Source organism: Epithele typhae (genome assembly GCF_022376455.1).
Source record: "Epithele typhae strain CBS 203.58 chromosome Unknown BXZ73scaffold_54, whole genome shotgun sequence".
Taxonomy (NCBI): domain Eukaryota; kingdom Fungi; phylum Basidiomycota; class Agaricomycetes; order Polyporales; family Epitheliaceae; genus Epithele; species Epithele typhae.
In genome coordinates this window covers 148,283-164,581 of record NW_025954245.1, presented here as the reverse complement: position 1 = coordinate 164,581, position 16,299 = coordinate 148,283, and the positions used below count along the sequence as shown (strand labels likewise).

Below are 16,299 nucleotides of genomic sequence, written 5' to 3'. Positions count from 1 at the left end.
ACTCGCAATGCCCGGTAAGCTGTTCTACCACTCATTCTACATCGTCAACTTCATCAATGCGGTTCTTTTCGGTAAGCTTCTCCTCGCAGTCTACATTATCTCCTGGCTCACTCGCGGAGTCGTTAGGTATCGAGCTTGTTCTGTTCTACAGCGTGGTGACAGCCATCCACCGTCTTGAGCGCCCAACTCGATTCGACAAGTTTCTCTATGCGTTCTCCACCGTTCTCGTCATTCTCAGTGCCACGATCTGGATCACCCAGACGTATTTTGGGGAAGTCATGTTTGTCACGCACGTGAACTATCCTGGAGGGATGATGGCGTACTGGGACGCGCACTCGTCCGTATGGTATAATACTTGGGGAATAGCCGCATGCATTGTGAGCAACCTCATGAGCGACGCACTGTTAGTGAGTTTAATGTCTACTATGATGCGAAGCCACCCTGATGCCTCCTCAGGTGCACCGGTGCTATATAATTTGGAACGACAAACGTATAATGATTCTTCCTATCCTCCTCTGGATATCTTCTCTCGGTACATCTCACAGTTTTATCCTCCTCGTCAACTACTTATCCTCTACTGGTAGCATTCGGTATCGGGATATTGTACGGATGCGGTCGTCCTGGTACGGACTACTTCTCCGGCATCACTGTAATGTTCGTCAACGCCTACACGGCCACCACGTTCGCCTTCAACGTCGTCGTCACCAGCTGTATTTGCTTCCGCATCATCGCCGTCTCGCGCACGATGCGCCACGCGGGGTACGCCCACAGCGGCGACGTCCGTATGTACACCGGCGTGGCGGCCATCTTCGTCGAGAGCGCGCTGCCGTTCACGATCTTCAGCTTCATCTACCTTGTCACCTACGCCGTCGGAAGCGACATCGCGTACCTCTTCTCGTTCTACATCATGTTCACGGTGCGTGCCGCCCTCGCTCTCCCTTTCTTCCGCCTCCACGCGCCCGCGTCCCCACTCACGCTCACGCCCGGCGTCGCTGTGTAGGGCATCTCTCCCCTCATGATCGCGCACCGGATATTCTCGCGGTGCGCCTGGACGCGCTCCTCCGCCACGCTCTGTACGAGCGGCACGACGACCACGCTCTCCTCGCGTGGGGGTCACGGCGCCGACCTGGCCTCCAAAGGACCCTCATCTACGGGCCGGGCGAGCTCCGCGCACGAGTGCGCGCTCACTTCGCGCCCTGCGCACGCCCGCGTACACGGCGAGTTCGAGCTCGCGGACCTGGATGGGAAGGGACCGCCGGCGAAGCGGGCCCCGCTAGAGCTGCACGAGGGCCACCGGACGTCGTTTGTGCCGCTCCGAGATGTCGCACTGGGAGAGGTGAGGAAGGGAGCGGACTCGATTGATGGTCTCCCGGTGTAGTCCGTTCGGGAGGTTCGCCGTAATTATAATGCGGCTAGGACTTGGATATCATCATGAAGGGGCGTACCCAAGTGCTCAATAGTCATCTTCGCCGGGAGTCCGCGCATACAGTGTGACTGGTCAGCGCGCGTCACATTAATTGCGCACCAAAAGTTGTTGCCCGTCCTACATACCATGCTCCACCCATTGCGTGCGCTTGGGCTGCGGAAGCGCCCATGGCCTGCCTCTTACCATCATAGCGCATTTACGCCTATCACAAGCCACCACCTCCCGGCACCCTGTATACTGGTCACACCGGGTACTCATATCTTGTTTTATCGTGCTCACACTATTTGGTCGAGCTGACCCATGCCTGATCGCAGGCGATGTCGACGGTCAACACTCTCCCCGCAGAGACTCTTCTCCACATTTTACATGAACTCCTCTCAGAAGAAGACATGCGTCCAACGATACGCCTAAATTTGCAACGGACATCTGGCGGGCCCCGCATGTTTGAACGTACGACATTCGACTACATCTCCTCTCTAATCACTTGCATGTCCGTGTGTCGACACTGGAGAAGCAACATCATCACATGCCCGATGTTATGGAACAGAGTCCATCATCACAACCCCGTGCAGTACCAACTCTTCCTCGAACGATCTTTGTCTACACCTCTTTATCTCCATCTGTGCTCAGCAAAGTTCCCCGACAACTCAAGCTCGGGTCTGAAACAGGTCCTTACCACCCACGCTTCTCGACTGCACCACTTGTATCTCGAGGACACAAACAAGACGCTAAACGTCAGCGAGTTCTTATCCATTCAAGTTCCGCAGCTACAGTGTCTCGTCATGCGCCTGAATTCGGGGCCTGAGGATCTCAGCGTGATCCCAATACCGCAGAGCTGCGCTGCGAACCTTAGAGCCCTGGCGCTCACCGGCCGATGCCTCTCCAATTTCCCTCCCAACAACTACTCATCTCTCACACACCTCTTCATCGAGTTCGACCACCACTGGCAATCTCTTTACACAGAAGCCGTCGGTTCTCTTCTCGAAACCACTCCGCAGCTCGTATCCCTCCACTTCTGCAACTATTTCCATCAGCCCGATCCGTCGGCTCATCAAAACCGTGTCTCGCTGCCCAACCTCCGCGCACTCACATTCCAAAGCAGCTGGTGTCATTCTGTCATGGACTTTCTCTCGAGTCTACTCCTTCCGGAGGCCCCTGTCCGCGGATTTTTCGACGTACGTCACGTCATCGGAACTGGTCTCAATCGATCACAGCTGCTTGAGGGGATCCTCCAGCCGTTTCGTCCAAGTCTCTCCACCGTCGGGGAGGCGGTCCTGAACGTCGACCTTGGTGACATGCTCAATTTCACCTTTGAACCCAATGGTTCTCGTATTGGGCCCAGGATAGCCATGAAGATCGACGATTGGAGAGTCCTCGAGGGGTGGGGCCCTGCCATGGTCGACCTCACTCGCGTCCTGCCCAGCGCGCTCCACGCGGTGGTCGCGCTGCGCCTCTCCGGAAACCCCTCCGCTGCGTCCACGGACACGTCACTCCCAGCACTCCTCGCGCACATGCCCGCGCTCCGCGAGCTGGTCCTCGACTTCACAGAGTGGAAGTACGACGAGTCGAAGTCCGTGTACGAACCCCTGCTGGCGTTCCTGACGCCATCAAGTCCCGACGGCGCGTCTCAGGCCACGACCACGCCCCTCCCACGTCTCGCCGTGCTCGGCCTCTGCGCCAACTGCGGCACGCTCGACAGCACCATGCAGTTTGCGGCCGCGCTCAAGACCGTGCTCGTCGCGCGCGGCTGCCGCCTCTACCGCCTCGTCGTGCGCCCGCGTCGGGACATGATACTACACTCCCCCTTCATAGACTCCTCCCTCAACCCGACGGCGGGCCTGTCGATCGCGGAGCAGGAGGGTGCTCTTGGTAGCCTGGGACTCGATGCGCACGCGGAGCACTTTGAAGTCCTCCCGCCCGGGATGGGAGGGCTCGGGCTTGGGGCGGGGGACGCAGAGTCGGCAGTCGGACGACGCCGGGCGTGGGTGGCGGAGGCGGACTGGCGCGAGAGGGTGCGGTATTGGAAGTTCAAGACTCAGTTTGGGACGGATATGGTCGACGGAACGGAGCGGTACTAGCAGTGTGTTTGTGCTCAAAGAGAGGAGGTGCCTCTGTACAGCCGCCCGCGGCCTCTTGGTGAGCGCGACGCGATTTAAAGGGACAGCTACCAGGTTCCTCCTCCTTCTCCTCCTCCTGCGCGCCGCGGCCACTGCTGGTCGTCCTGGTATGCCTCGATGTCCGCGTCCCATTGTTGCCCTCGTGCGGACCATGCTTCGCTCGCGTGGTGCACGTGGTAGACGAAAGGCACCGTCAATGGCGCCGAGATCCAAACCCCGTGAGACGATCATCTTGCGTTCTCGAGCACATCCCACTCCCCCTCCTCACCCAGTTCCCCAGCCCCTTCCCCTTGCCCCCATGAGTCTCCAAACAGTGCCAGGATGTGCCACACACCCATCTCTCTTCTCTCCTACCGCTTACCCAGCGAAATTCCGACACCCCCAGCGTTTTTCCCGCCGAAAACAGCATGGATTCCACTCAGTACTACTTCAACACCCATACCGAGCTCCCATTCACCTCTACGACCGGTTTGAACGACTTCGGGGGGTTCAGAAATGACCCAGAGGACAAAGGCGTTGTCTACGATGATCAGGGCTTCCCCATCTCTTCTCAAGCCGCTCTTGTGGACTACTAGTGAGTGCATAAGCAGCGTTCTAATGGTTACATAAGCGATTAACGGGGATCGTTAGTCTCGCGGCTTACCCGCCGTCGTTCTCCGCCTCCACCACCACCCCCGAGCCGGGACACGACTCCCGCCCCATCGCGCCTCCATCTTTGCTCTCTGGCTTCACTTACAGCGAGAATGTCTCCCTCGCCTTCGACGTTGTGCAAGAACGGTTCCGATCGGCGTATTCGTCGCTGGACTGCGCGCTAGGCACCCCCGACAACAGCCCAGAGTACATCTGTCCTGCCTTCCTCGAGGACAGTGCCCAGCCCACGAGCGTTGCGTTTGAAGAATCTCAAGCCACTCTAAGCATCGAGTGGGCCACGGGGGACACCGCAGCCTCCGCATACCTCGCGGACGTCTACTGCGACCTCGACTACAACAGCGACACGCCCTTGGGCTCCCTCTACGACGGAGGCTCGTCTCCCCCGACGAGCGAAAACTGGTCCAGCGCAACGTCTTTCTCGTCGTCGTCGCCGTCTCCAGCCCCCGTCCCTGCCTCCCCTCCGCCTCATGCCCTCGTCCAGCCGAAGGCCCACCACGAGGAGCCCGCGCGCCGTGCCACCCGGCCCATCCGGCGCCGCAACCTCCAAGCCGCCGCTCCCTCCTCCTCCTCCTCCTCCTCCTCCTCCTCCTCCTCCTCCTCTTCCTCTTCCACTCCGTTGTCTGAGTCCCAGCACGAGCCCACCTCGACCGCGAAGAACCCATGGAAGTGCCCGCACTGCGAGTTCGTCCAGGCCTCGCGGCGCTCCCCGGACCTCAAGCGGCACATTGCGACGCACTCGCAGCCCAAGAAGCCGTGGACGTGCCGCGGGGTGCCGGTGCGCTTCGCCGACGACCTGCAGTACGTGCGCAGGCCGGTCCCGGCCGCGGAGTTGCGCCGCGCGAGGGGTGGGATGGTGGGCGGGTGCGGGATGGTGTTCTCGAGGAAGGACGCGTTGACGCGGCATTTGAAGAAGTCGGGGTGCGTGGGGGTCAAGGCGGTCGAGGAGTGGCATCAGGATCAGCGCGAGGAGGAGTAGGTGCACGGAGCGAAGTGTACGTTTTTAACCTTCCCTCTTTCTTCGCGCCTGGTGCTTTGTATTGTATGAATGTCACCCGTATGATGCCGTCTATATCACCTTTGTCTTTCTACCATGTCGGTCGGTCCGAGCCTCGCCACGTCTCGAGCCCATGGCGCGTCCTCAACGTCAACACTCATCGCAATTTACGTGTCCCATGAAGTCAAAGCTGTTTCTCTTTTCCCATCACGATCCTCATTCTCGGCTTGTATACAGTTAGGATATCCAGTGAGTATTCGTTCTACCCTTCATGCAAATACACAGATTGAGCGAGATTCCTAGGATACGATCTGGGACATCATACAAGGCCGAGGTCCCGCCCACACTCCAGTGGTACCTGGCTAGACACAAATCGCAGCCATCGACTCGATCAGCACAAAAATCTGGCGAAGATGTAGCGTTACTCGCAGTTCGTCCTCACTGAAGGACAGGTCGTCCCTACCCATGGGCTTTAAATGATGGTTCCAATCTTCAAAGCTTCACGAGCGAAGTCGCTCTCATCTTCTCTTCGATGCAGCCCCTCGACGCTAATATTGGTTTCCGGCAGACTCTGGGCCGCTGGAGCGAGATGCCAGCTCTTGTTCGGCTGACTTTCAAGCAGGCACGTGCAAGCCAACGATGTTGAACTTCGGTCGTGATCGGTCAGAACCATCGGTTCTTGTCGACATCCATCTCAGATTTCGTAGAACTGAGACCACCCACCAAATAGCACGTATTCAACGCCAAGGAGCGTATTGCAGCACATCCCAGCCTGGTTACTTATCGGAAGTGTCACTCGAGCTTGCCGTTGCTGACATCCGCGTCCCAATCAGGAAACACCGCTCGACATCCGACGTCCTCACTCGGGGCTGACCAGCCCCCTCCGACCGTCTTCTGTGGCTATAAAAGGTACGCCGCGAGTGCCCTCATCCTCATCCCCCGCTTTCTCAACACTCGCAACTGCCCTCTGCTTTCCGCCTTCAAGACTACATAGCTTCCGATATGCTTTCCAAGACCCTCCTCCCTCTTCTTTCTCTTGCGACGCTCGCCGTCGCCGCGGCACCGCCCTCACGCCGCTCCCAGTGCTCCAACAGTAAGTACACCGCGGAGAACATCAAGGTCAGCTCCTAGCTGTGACGATATGCAACACTTGCTGACATTTCGACGCAGTGCTGTGTCTGGTACGAGATCCTTGACGACCTCCAGGAGAATGTGTAAGTTCTGCTAGACGTGTGCCACGAATATGTACTCATCCTTCGAACGACAGCTTCGACAACGGCCAGTGCAGTCAGTGTCCGCATCTGATCACTCAAGAGTCTTCACTGATTATTATCTTACACAGTCCAGGAGGCTCACGAGGCTCTGCGTGTATGTGATTCTCTTGACCTCTAAGCTCTTTCCTGCATTTGCTGACCGCGGTGTCCAGTTGACCTTCCACGACGCCATCGGCTTCTCCATCAAGGACAACGTCAAGGGCGGTGCGGACGGCTCGATCATGGCACACTCAGACATCGAGCTCCTGGACGTCGCGAACGGCAACATCGACGACATCCTCAACCACATCCACCCGCTCGCGATCAAGTACCCCGTCTCGTTCGGCGACTTGTTCGTACTCTCCGTTCGCACTTTTTTTCACTGTATCATCGACACGTCCCTCTTTTAGCATTCAATTTACCGGCGCCGTTGGCACCGCGAACTGCAAAGGTGCCCCGCGCCTCGAGTTCCTCGCCGGCCGCTCGAACAGCTCCGTCGCCGCGCCGCCCGGCCTCATCCCCGCGCCGTTCCAGGACGTGACAACGATCCTGGCGCGCATGGCCGACGCCACCTTCAGCCCCGAGGAGCTCGTCGCGCTCATGGCGAGCCACTCCGTCGCCGCGCGCGACGCCATCGCGGACCCGAGCCAGCACGCGCGCCCCTTCGACACCACCCCTGACGCCTTCGACGCCCAGTTCTTCGTCGAGGTAAGCCCATCGTCGTTTGACGCCGCGACGGCATCCCTGACGGCACCCCGCAGACTCTCCTCGTCGGCAAGGCCCTCCCCACCGGGGGCTCGACCCTCGGCGAGTCCCCCTCACCGATCCTCGGGGAGATCCGCCTCGCGTCCGACGGGCTGCTCGCGCGCGACCCGCGCACGGCGTGCGAGTGGCAGTCGTTCGTGACGGACCACGAGGCGATGAACCGCAAGTTCAAGGCGGCGATGGCGAAGCTCGCGGTGCTCGGGCACGACCGCGCGAGCCTGCACGACTGCTCGGAGGTGATCCCGATGCCGAAGCGCGGCGCGGGCCAGCAGGCGGTGTTCCCGCCCGAGACGAGCATCAAGGACATCGAGCAGTCGTGCAAGAGCACGCCGTTCCCGATCCTCAAGATCACGCCGGGAAAGCAGCTCGTCCTTCCCATCGTGTGAGTGCTGCGCTTGCTCTGGTTGTGTGTGTGGGTGCTGATGGTGTTTTATTCGCAGTCCTTCTGCTTAAGCTGCGTCTTACATATGACGCGTCCATTCCTTCTCTCCTTTCTCTCTTCCGCGGATACAGCTCCTTTGGTACACGTAGACACGGACTGCCTGTTTCTTGGCCGCGTACCTTAAGTACATACGGCCGGTTCGCACGATGGATATATATGGGATTCGGAAAGACTCGCATTTATTGTCTGAGCACATTCTAGCATGCGTACACAAGACGATAATGATGCGGTGCTGAGATGTTCACATACGCACCTATTGTCCTTATTGTCATTGCCCGACGGCAGAAGCACGGTCCCCTGCGTAAAAGAGCAGCTCCGCACTGTCGAGGACTGAAAGCCTACACCTTCGCTCACGCCCAGCGGCCCTCCACGCTCCCTTGCGGCCTTCCTTCCATCGTTCCCAGCCAGGCTCACGTACCGCACACCACACACCACCATGCTCTCCGCATCCAGAATCGCCCCGCGACCGGTCTCGCGTCCCAAGCGGCTTGGGGCCCAAGGGACGTCGAAGCTGTACGACAGCAACGGGCTCGTCGAAGAGGGCATGTTCGTGTTCTGCAAGGCGGGCTTGCGGTACGAGGTGCTGTGGCGGCGCGACGGGGGGCTTCGTCCGGAGGGCGCGAGGCGGCGCGCAGTGAGCGCGCGGGCGAAGGCAGCGTCGGAAGGGGAGACGGCGCGCGCATAGCGAGGCAGTGGGGGGCCCACTTCGTTTTCCCCAGACCGAGGTGTGTTCTGTTTGTTTTCGACGCTAGGACGGGAGTTGACGAGATCGACAAGCAGAGCTTGCAGTGACGCCACCTCGCCGAGAGCGTGGGGAGTCTCGAGACGAAGATATGCAGAAGAAGGATACCCAGAGAGACCTTGATGTGTGTTCGATCGAAGCGTTGTGCATATCATGTATCATACGGTGTACTTGTACGGAATTTGGCGCGGCCGCTTGCCCTAAGGTAGTCACGTGGGCGCTCTTATCGAGTGCGACTCCTCAAGCTCAAGGTTGTTCTCTGCCATCATCATGTTCGCCGCCTTCACCCCGCTTCCCGCGGACTGAACTCGCCTTCTATTGCCTCCGACGCAAGAATACAAACGCTCTGCCCTCAGCGCTTTCTTGGAATCGCACAAACACAAGCATGTTGCTCTGAAGGAATCTGAGGGGTTCACTTTCTGGGCATATACGATAATGACATAGACTATATGCTGTTTCGAGGTGAGAGCAAGGGTTCTCAGCCCCTAGTGAATCCTACTGAACGTCTTACGGCACAACCTCTAATGGTGGCGTCTGCGTTCCATGTCATGCGCACCCCCTTCGGAACGCGCTCGAACTCTTTTATGGGACGCATATATAACAGCGCTTTCCGCGAAGCCACGCTGTAGGCTCGTTTCCACATGTACTACCCACCGTCCTTCTCGCCGGCGCTCGCGGCGGCGGTCGTCGCTGCTCTTTCCTTCGCGCAGCACCTCCAAGCAGCCGGCATCACCAACGACTCGAACATCGTCGCGGGCAAGACCTTCGACTACGTCGTCGTCGGCGCCGGCACTGCGGGAACGACTGTCGCGGCGCGTCTGGCGGAAGACCCGACGCTCGAGATCTTGGTCATCGAACCCGGAGGCGACGACCGGACGAACCCCGAGATCTATGACATTTACCAGTACCAGGCCGCATTCCAGGGTCCCTTCGACTGGGCGTGGCGGACGGATCAGGGCAAGCTCATTCATGGGTGCGTCGCTCCCATGTCATATATTCTGCATGAGACGATGCTGATGCCGGACGCCCAGTGGAAGAACTCTTGGTGGAAGCTCATCCATCAACGCCGCTTATTGGACGACGGGAACGGAGGCTCAGTACGACATGTGGTCAGATCTGCTCGAGCCGGACGAGGTGTCTGTTGGCTGGAACTGGGCAAACGTCTCCGCGTACATGAAAAAGGTACGTCATCACTTATCTCACGCGTGCCCTTTGCCCACCCTTGAGCGCAGGCGGAAGGCTTTTCTCCTCCAAACGCACAGCAGCGCGCGAAGGGCGCCGCTTCCGTCGCGGCCTTTCATGGGACGAACGGGCCTGTCCAGGCAACCTTCCCAGACGCAATGTATGGCGGTCCCGAAAACCCGGCATTCATCTCAGCCGTGATGAACTTGACGGGCACGCCATATTGCGAAGACTTCAGTAGCGGAGCGCCGACCTGCGTTTCTCTAACGCCTCAGGTCAGTGCAATGAGGCATGCATTGCTTCTAATGTCCTTTCTTATGGGAATGCAGAGCATAGACTGGCACAGAGATGATCATCGCTCGTCCTCGATCGAGGCGTACTACACTCCCGTTGAAGATAGGCGCGATGGGCTGACGTTCCTGATACATCATCTGGTAGCGTGCTTATCCGCATGTTCTCTTCTATCTATAGGCTGACGGAAGCGGCAGGTCACCAAGGTGCTGTTTGATGGCACCAACGGTTCCGTCACCGCCTCCGGAGTTCAGTTTGCAAGCGCGGATGGCTCAGGAAGCCGGCTGAGCGTGTTTGCTCGCAAGGAGGTGATACTCTCTGCAGGCGCGATCCATGTGAGGTTCTATAGTAATCTCTGGTCCGCATTGGACAATGGTCTCACACGCCCGGTCATCAGACTCCAGCTGTCCTGCAGCTTTCCGGCATCGGAGACCCCGGCCTTCTCGTCCCGCTCGGTATCACCCCTCTCGTGAATCTGACTGCCGTCGGCAAGAACTTCCAAGAGCAGACGCTGAACGTCGTCGGCGGCCCAATGAACGGCTTCGACGTGGGTGGACGGGGCCCAATTGACGCCATCGCCTTCCCCAGCGTGCGCGAGTTATTTGGGGTCAATGCGGACGACGCGATTGCAAAGCTACAGGAGTCGCTCCCGTTCTTTGCACGAACTCAAGCGCACAACGCCTTTTCTGTTGAAGCGCTACGGACGATATTCGAGCTTCAAGCCAAGACTCTCATCGACGACAATGGTGAGATCTCCCCTGCGGATGTCGCGCTGCGGCCTTGTTGATGACGTCATTGTAGCGCCCGTTGCGGAACTCATTTTTGGTCCAGGAAACCCACGAGCGAAGTGCGCGTCTCGCTTAGAACGGTATACTCTTGCTGACACTCTATGCTTCAGCGATCTTGGAATCGTCACGTGGAACCTCATTCCATTCAGCAGAGGAAATGTTACGATTGCAGTAGGCCGCACTTTCCTGCCGTACACCCTGCTGCTGACTGTCATTTGTTAGTCGAATGACCCATTCCAGAAGCCCATCGTCAACGTCAACTACTTCGACGTTCCCTGGGATCTCGACGTCCAAGTCGCCTCCGCGCGGATGTGTCGCCTCTTGCTCAACAGCCCCCCTCTCGCGTAAGTTCCTCCACTGCGCTTCTTTTCCGGTCGCTGAACCTACACCAGCGCCCTCCGCAACACCTCCGGCGAGTCCGCGCCCGGACTGACCGCCGTCCCTGACCCGACGGGCGACGGCGGCGCGTCCGCAGACTGGGCCGCGTGGATCACCCAGTCCGGCGCCGGCTTCCTAGCAAACTCGCACCCGATCGCGACAGCGGCGATGATGCGGCGCGCGCTCGGCGGGATCGTCGACGCGCGCCTGAGGGTGTATGGGACCGAGCGACTGCGGGTCGTGGACGCATCGGTGCTGCCGGTGCAGCTGAGCGCGCACTTGTCGCGGACGGTGTACGGCGTGGCTGAGAAAGCAGCGGACCTGATCAAGGAGGACTGGTGATCATGATGGCCAAGAGTCCGCGGTGTCGTTGCGACGTTCGAGTTCCGTCCGATCGCTTCCAAATGTTGTGCCCGGCGGGAAGACGTGTCATAAACTGTCCGTAGTTTTAAACATATCATCACCAGCATTCAGATTCCAACACTGCGATGACAAGCTCGACCCTCAGGAGCAGTTCCCGTTATTAGCGTTTGCTTGCATACCAAAGTACGGTCGACTGTGCTTCTGCCCATAGGCCAACTGTCTCTTGTTTCGTCCCCCCGTGACTACGGAGATGGAACTAGCTGTTCCCCAGAGCGATCTAGTACTATTTCCGCGGAGCTTGGTCAAGCGCTTATGTATGAGTGAAACCTGGATGACTGTAGATGACTGTAACTGTGGGGTGAGGTGCCTTTGATTGATAATGTCTGACGAGCAGCGGGCTGCTACCGATGAGGGCATGGCTCGTAGATTGTCATTTGGGCCACCGTCCGGCGGCATGACAAGTAAGAAATCTGGCGAGACTCAGGATAACGTCTATGTTTGGGATCGTGCGTTTATACCCCGCGTATGTTGTACAGATGCGGCAAGTGTTGTAGCGTGATCGAGCAGCTGAGAAGAGGCGTGGGAATCTGTGCGCGGAAGTTCGTCATTTGACCCAGCCCTGGCTGCAAACTGGGTCGCACTTATACCCTCGCGCGCGCGCACCTTCATCCCACCTCATCCCACCCCTTCCCCATGGCCGCACCAGAGCCCCCCATCGCGCTGCCCACACTCGACCGCCTCGGCGTCGCCGCCGCCCCCGCCGACGTCGACCCGTCCAAGGTGGCCGCGCTCTGGTTCGCGTCCTTCACCCAGCTCGCGCAATCGAACGACATCGATGGCCTCCTCGCCCTCTTCATCCCCGACGCCTGGTTCCGCGACATGCTCGCCCTCACCTGGGCATTCCGCACCTTCCACGGCCAGGCCAAGATCCGTCCCTTCCTCACCGACCGCCTTGCGGCCTCCAAGATCTCCGACTGGGCGCTCGGCGACGTTCGCCTCGACACGCCCTACCCCGACCTCGCGTGGGTGCTCGCGCGCTTCACCTTCAAGACCGAGACAGGTATCTGCAGCGGCTACTTCCGCCTCATCCCCACCCCGAACGGCGAGTGGAGAGGCTGGACGTTCTACACCAACCTCGAGGAGCTCAAGGGCTTCCCGGAGGCCACCGGTCCGCTGCGCAGCTTTGCGCCCAACCACGGCAAGTGGGTCGCCCAGCGCGAGCGCGAGCGCGAGTTCGCCGACGCCGACCCGACCGTGCTCATCATCGGCGGCGGCCAGAGCGGGCTCGGCGTCGCCGCGCGGCTCAAGATGTTCGGCGTCAGCGCGCTCGTCGTCGAGAAGAACCCGCGCGTGGGCGACCAGTGGAGGAACCGGTACCAGGCCCTGTGCCTGCACGATCCTGTCTGTGAGTGCTCTCCACGGCCGGCTCTCGCGCCGCAAGAGCGCGTTCTGACCGCTTTCTCGGGCGCGCGATAGGGTACGACCATATGCCGTATCTCCCGTGAGTGCGCCATCATCCTTCCGTGCAGCGAGCACGCTGCGTCGCGCTTCCCATACTCACGCGTCGTGAGCTGCGCAGCTTCCCGCCGACCTGGCCGGTCTACACGCCCGCGCAGAAGCTCGCGGGGTGGCTCGAGCACTACGCTGAGGCCCTCGAGCTCAACGTCTGGACGTCCTCGACCGTCATCAAGGCGCGCCAGGATGCGAACAACCAATGGGACGTCACCGTGAAGCGGGCAGACGGCACCGAGCGCGTACTTCACGTGCACCAGGTCATCTCTGCGATCGGGCTCGGTGGGAACAACCCGTTCATCCCCAAGATACCCGGCCAAGAGGAGTACCAGGGCACGGTTCTGCACTCGACACAGCACGGCTCGGCGAAGGACCACCTGGGGAAGAAGGTCATCATCGTCGGCGCAGCGACGTCAGGTGAGTGTCATGAGGTCATATGCATGACCATGCTAACATGCCATCTAGCGCACGACGTCGCGGCGGACTACGCGGAGCACGGCGTCGGTATGTGCCCCGACATTTACGTCCGCATATAAGCACTTCGTCCTCACTGTACGCCGCAGATGTCACCATCTACCAGCGCGACAGCACGTACATTATGTCGACAAAGAACGGCATGCCTGGTTTCCTCGGCCGTACGCGCTCCCCGCCCTTATGCCCGTTCACGTGCTGACCGGCTGTTCGCAGACATCTGGTGGGAAGGACGGGGGCCCACCGATGAGGCCGACCGCATCGACGCGTCTTTGCCGACCCTCCTCTCCGAGGAGTACTCGAAACGACTCAACCTCGAGATCGCGGCAAAGGACAAGTATGTACTCTGTTTACCATTGATTGCAGGGCTAACGACGACTCGCACAGGACTCTGCTCGACGATCTGCACAAGATCGGGTTCCGGACACACTTCGGGCCGGACGGGAAGGGCTTCCTCGCGATGGCGCGGAGGCGCGGGGGCGGCTACTACCTTGGTGCGCCTTCTACTGCATCTACCACATAGCCATTCGTTGACACCATCCCGTCGCAGATGTCGGCGCATCACAGATGATGATCGAGGGCAAGATCAAGCTGAAGAACGACAGCGCGATCAAGCGGTTCACGAAGACCGGCCTCGAGTTCGAGAACGGGAGCACGGTCGATGCGGACGTGGTCATGTTCGCGACCGGGTTCGACACCCCTGTGGACGTGCTCGCGAAGATCTTCGAGGTCGACATGCTGAAGAAGCTCAAGCCGCAGTGGGACGTGGACGAGGAGGGCGAGTCGCGGAACACGTGGCGCGACTCGGGCGTGCCCAACTTCTGGTTCATGATGGGCAACCTGATGTGGTGCCGGTTCCACTCGAAGCACGTTGCGCTGCGTGAGTCCTTTTCCGCATTTTCGAATCGACGGGCGGTGGATGGAGGGCGCGTTCTCTCTCGGTTGCTCCTGCGTCGCGATTTGGGGCATCCATCTTGCGCTCGCAGCTTCTTTTCTTCCATCTTTCGTGCTCCCAGAAACTGCTTGAGCCTTGAAGCCTGCGCTCGGACGTATCTTCGCGGGCCAAGATGCCGCCCACGCCGCGTTCGCGATTTTGTGTGCGCGTTCGTTGTCCGCGCCTTCGTCATCGGGGACGTTGACAACGACTGCGCCTCCTCTGGCTCTGTGCGCGTCGGCGCCAGCGGGCTGAACATGCGGCGCCGTCATCTGCTCGCGTGTTGTGTCCCATCGCGCGCCCGCCGCCTCGCTTCGCTTTCCTCGGGCGTTGCGATGAATGGCGCTGATGTCTCCATCTTTCAGAGATCAAGGCGGTTGAGGAGGGCATCCTTCCCAGCAGCGGCGCGGAGGGCCGCTACATGGTCGGCACGGTCTAGAGCGGTCACGCACGGGGGCATGTGCGCGACTCGACTTCGCGCGCCGGTAGAAGATGAAAACCAATTGGTTTGCTCGGTAGGTAGATGAGGCGGGCGGGATCTGGTGGCTACCGCCCAGTGTACGTTCAACACAGTGCATCTATGTCGTATGTATCTTTTCGCTGTAGGATTATGTAGCAGAGGCATGGCGCCTATGGCTGTACCTCGGTAGGAGGTTTCGTTTTGAGGCTTGAGGCTGCTGCTGAGAGACTCAGGGGGATTGGCGAAGGGTAATGCATAATGCATCCACTTCAGTCTTTGATGATTCGTTCAACCCAGCGTGAATGAGATAAGATAGACGCCCACCACCAACGTTTTCACATCTTTGAAAATCATCTGCCAAATATTTGATTCGAACGCGTGCGACCACCTGACGACGTTTCCGGTCCATGACAATGTCATTGACAACGTGTGGAAAAAGTCATTTGTAAGTGAATCGTCCTCGATTGGGAGAAAGAATGATGGATTGTGTCGCGCCGTTGATAGATGGAGGCCACGTGCACTCGGGCCCGGACAGTTCGTCGCAGAGGCGCGGGGAACGCAGGCCCCGGATCACCGCACGGGTGAACTCTCCCGTCCTCGCTCACCATCTGTGCCATTTCCAACGGAGATGCAACTCGTGGCCATGGAGAGAAGTTTGGATGTGAGATGCGCCCTCCCGCCCACTGTCTCTGATGCGGTCGTGAGGGCGCGCCTCTCTGAGCTGTCAGACGAATCTCCTCGGAGCCTCGAGCGTCGCCGACTCGAGAGAGATCTGACGTCAAGACGCCCTTCCGCGGGCGACTCGGCCAGCGACGGATCAAGCCACTGCGGTTTGGGAATGCGGACATCGGTGAGTCTCGAGCTGGAGGAGGAGGCGATGTTCCATCTCGACATCATGTGAGCCTTGCGTTTTTGCCTCTCGTCTGGGCGCGCCGGAGTCGGTCGGTGATGCGGGCGTCACCTGCGGTGTGCACCGCGTGTGCTATATCCGTCAGTTGTGGTCCGCGCACGAACCGCATCGGTTGCGTGCGGACTCAGCTGGACGGATGGCGGACCTGAATTTGACGGGGGATGCCGTGCTGGACTAACGGCCGTGCGTGGGCGCCGAAGGATCGCGACAGCGTCGTTGGTCGCATCGCCATCTGGCTTTTCTGCCAGGGCTATGTCCCCCGCCCATGCATACTTGCTTTCGAGCTCCAAGTGCATTTTGAGCGCGGAACGCCAGTAGATGCGATATTCTGTGCTTCTTCTACGCATGCGGCAGGTGCAGACGATGGATTTGTCATGCACAAGCAAGAGCCTCGTCCCCGCCGGAGGAGGACCCGCCGCCATCTTTTGATGGCAAGTTGCGACTCGTACAGCAGATCATTGGAAACCCGTGTCACGCCAAGACACCATCTGGCGAACTGATCTGCCGTTGCGCCCCCCACGCGTCTCGATCATCGCAGCTGTATATAAGCCCGCCCCCGCTGATGCTGGCTCCTCACGGGTCCTGGTGATTCCTTCGTTCTTCGCTGCCCCCTGCCTTTT

General features: G+C 59.5%; 5 protein-coding genes across 5 annotated transcripts; all 5 read left to right on the top strand.

The window, feature by feature from the left end:
- Positions 1–7: 7 nt before the first annotated feature.
- BXZ73DRAFT_52104 (uncharacterized protein) lies at positions 8–1,378 on the top strand (the record flags this gene model as incomplete). Its single annotated transcript, XM_048020754.1, has 5 exons — positions 8–71; positions 127–407; positions 457–532; positions 585–916; positions 1,001–1,378. 5 exons carry the CDS (start codon positions 8–10, stop codon positions 1,376–1,378), a joined length of 1,131 nt encoding a protein of 376 aa, XP_047874514.1.
- Positions 1,379–4,846: 3,468 nt separating this feature from the next.
- BXZ73DRAFT_52205 (uncharacterized protein) lies at positions 4,847–5,170 on the top strand (the record flags this gene model as incomplete). Its single annotated transcript, XM_048020770.1, has 1 exon — positions 4,847–5,170. A coding segment is annotated over one exon (324 nt), but the record flags the coding sequence as incomplete, so codon positions are not given.
- Positions 5,171–6,190: 1,020 nt separating this feature from the next.
- Positions 6,191–7,592, top strand: BXZ73DRAFT_52093 (heme peroxidase; the record flags this gene model as incomplete). The annotated part of the gene is made up of 7 exons (XM_048020751.1): positions 6,191–6,307; positions 6,359–6,402; positions 6,456–6,475; positions 6,531–6,556; positions 6,615–6,793; positions 6,852–7,149; positions 7,203–7,592. 7 exons carry the CDS (start codon positions 6,191–6,193, stop codon positions 7,590–7,592), a joined length of 1,074 nt encoding a protein of 357 aa, XP_047874512.1.
- Positions 7,593–9,031: 1,439 nt separating this feature from the next.
- On the top strand, positions 9,032–11,371 carry BXZ73DRAFT_52184 (alcohol oxidase; the record flags this gene model as incomplete). Its single annotated transcript, XM_048020765.1, has 10 exons — positions 9,032–9,363; positions 9,422–9,572; positions 9,623–9,847; positions 9,902–10,006; positions 10,061–10,198; positions 10,261–10,609; positions 10,665–10,710; positions 10,762–10,822; positions 10,874–10,995; positions 11,044–11,371. The coding sequence occupies 10 exons, from the start codon at positions 9,032–9,034 to the stop codon at positions 11,369–11,371; spliced, it is 1,857 nt and encodes a 618-aa protein (XP_047874511.1).
- A 714-nt stretch (positions 11,372–12,085) lies between these two features.
- BXZ73DRAFT_52092 (FAD/NAD(P)-binding domain-containing protein) lies at positions 12,086–14,748 on the top strand (the record flags this gene model as incomplete). Its single annotated transcript, XM_048020750.1, has 9 exons — positions 12,086–12,797; positions 12,869–12,893; positions 12,972–13,321; positions 13,370–13,408; positions 13,468–13,539; positions 13,592–13,712; positions 13,763–13,869; positions 13,926–14,255; positions 14,675–14,748. 9 exons carry the CDS (start codon positions 12,086–12,088, stop codon positions 14,746–14,748), a joined length of 1,830 nt encoding a protein of 609 aa, XP_047874510.1.
- Positions 14,749–16,299: the final 1,551 nt, after the last annotated feature.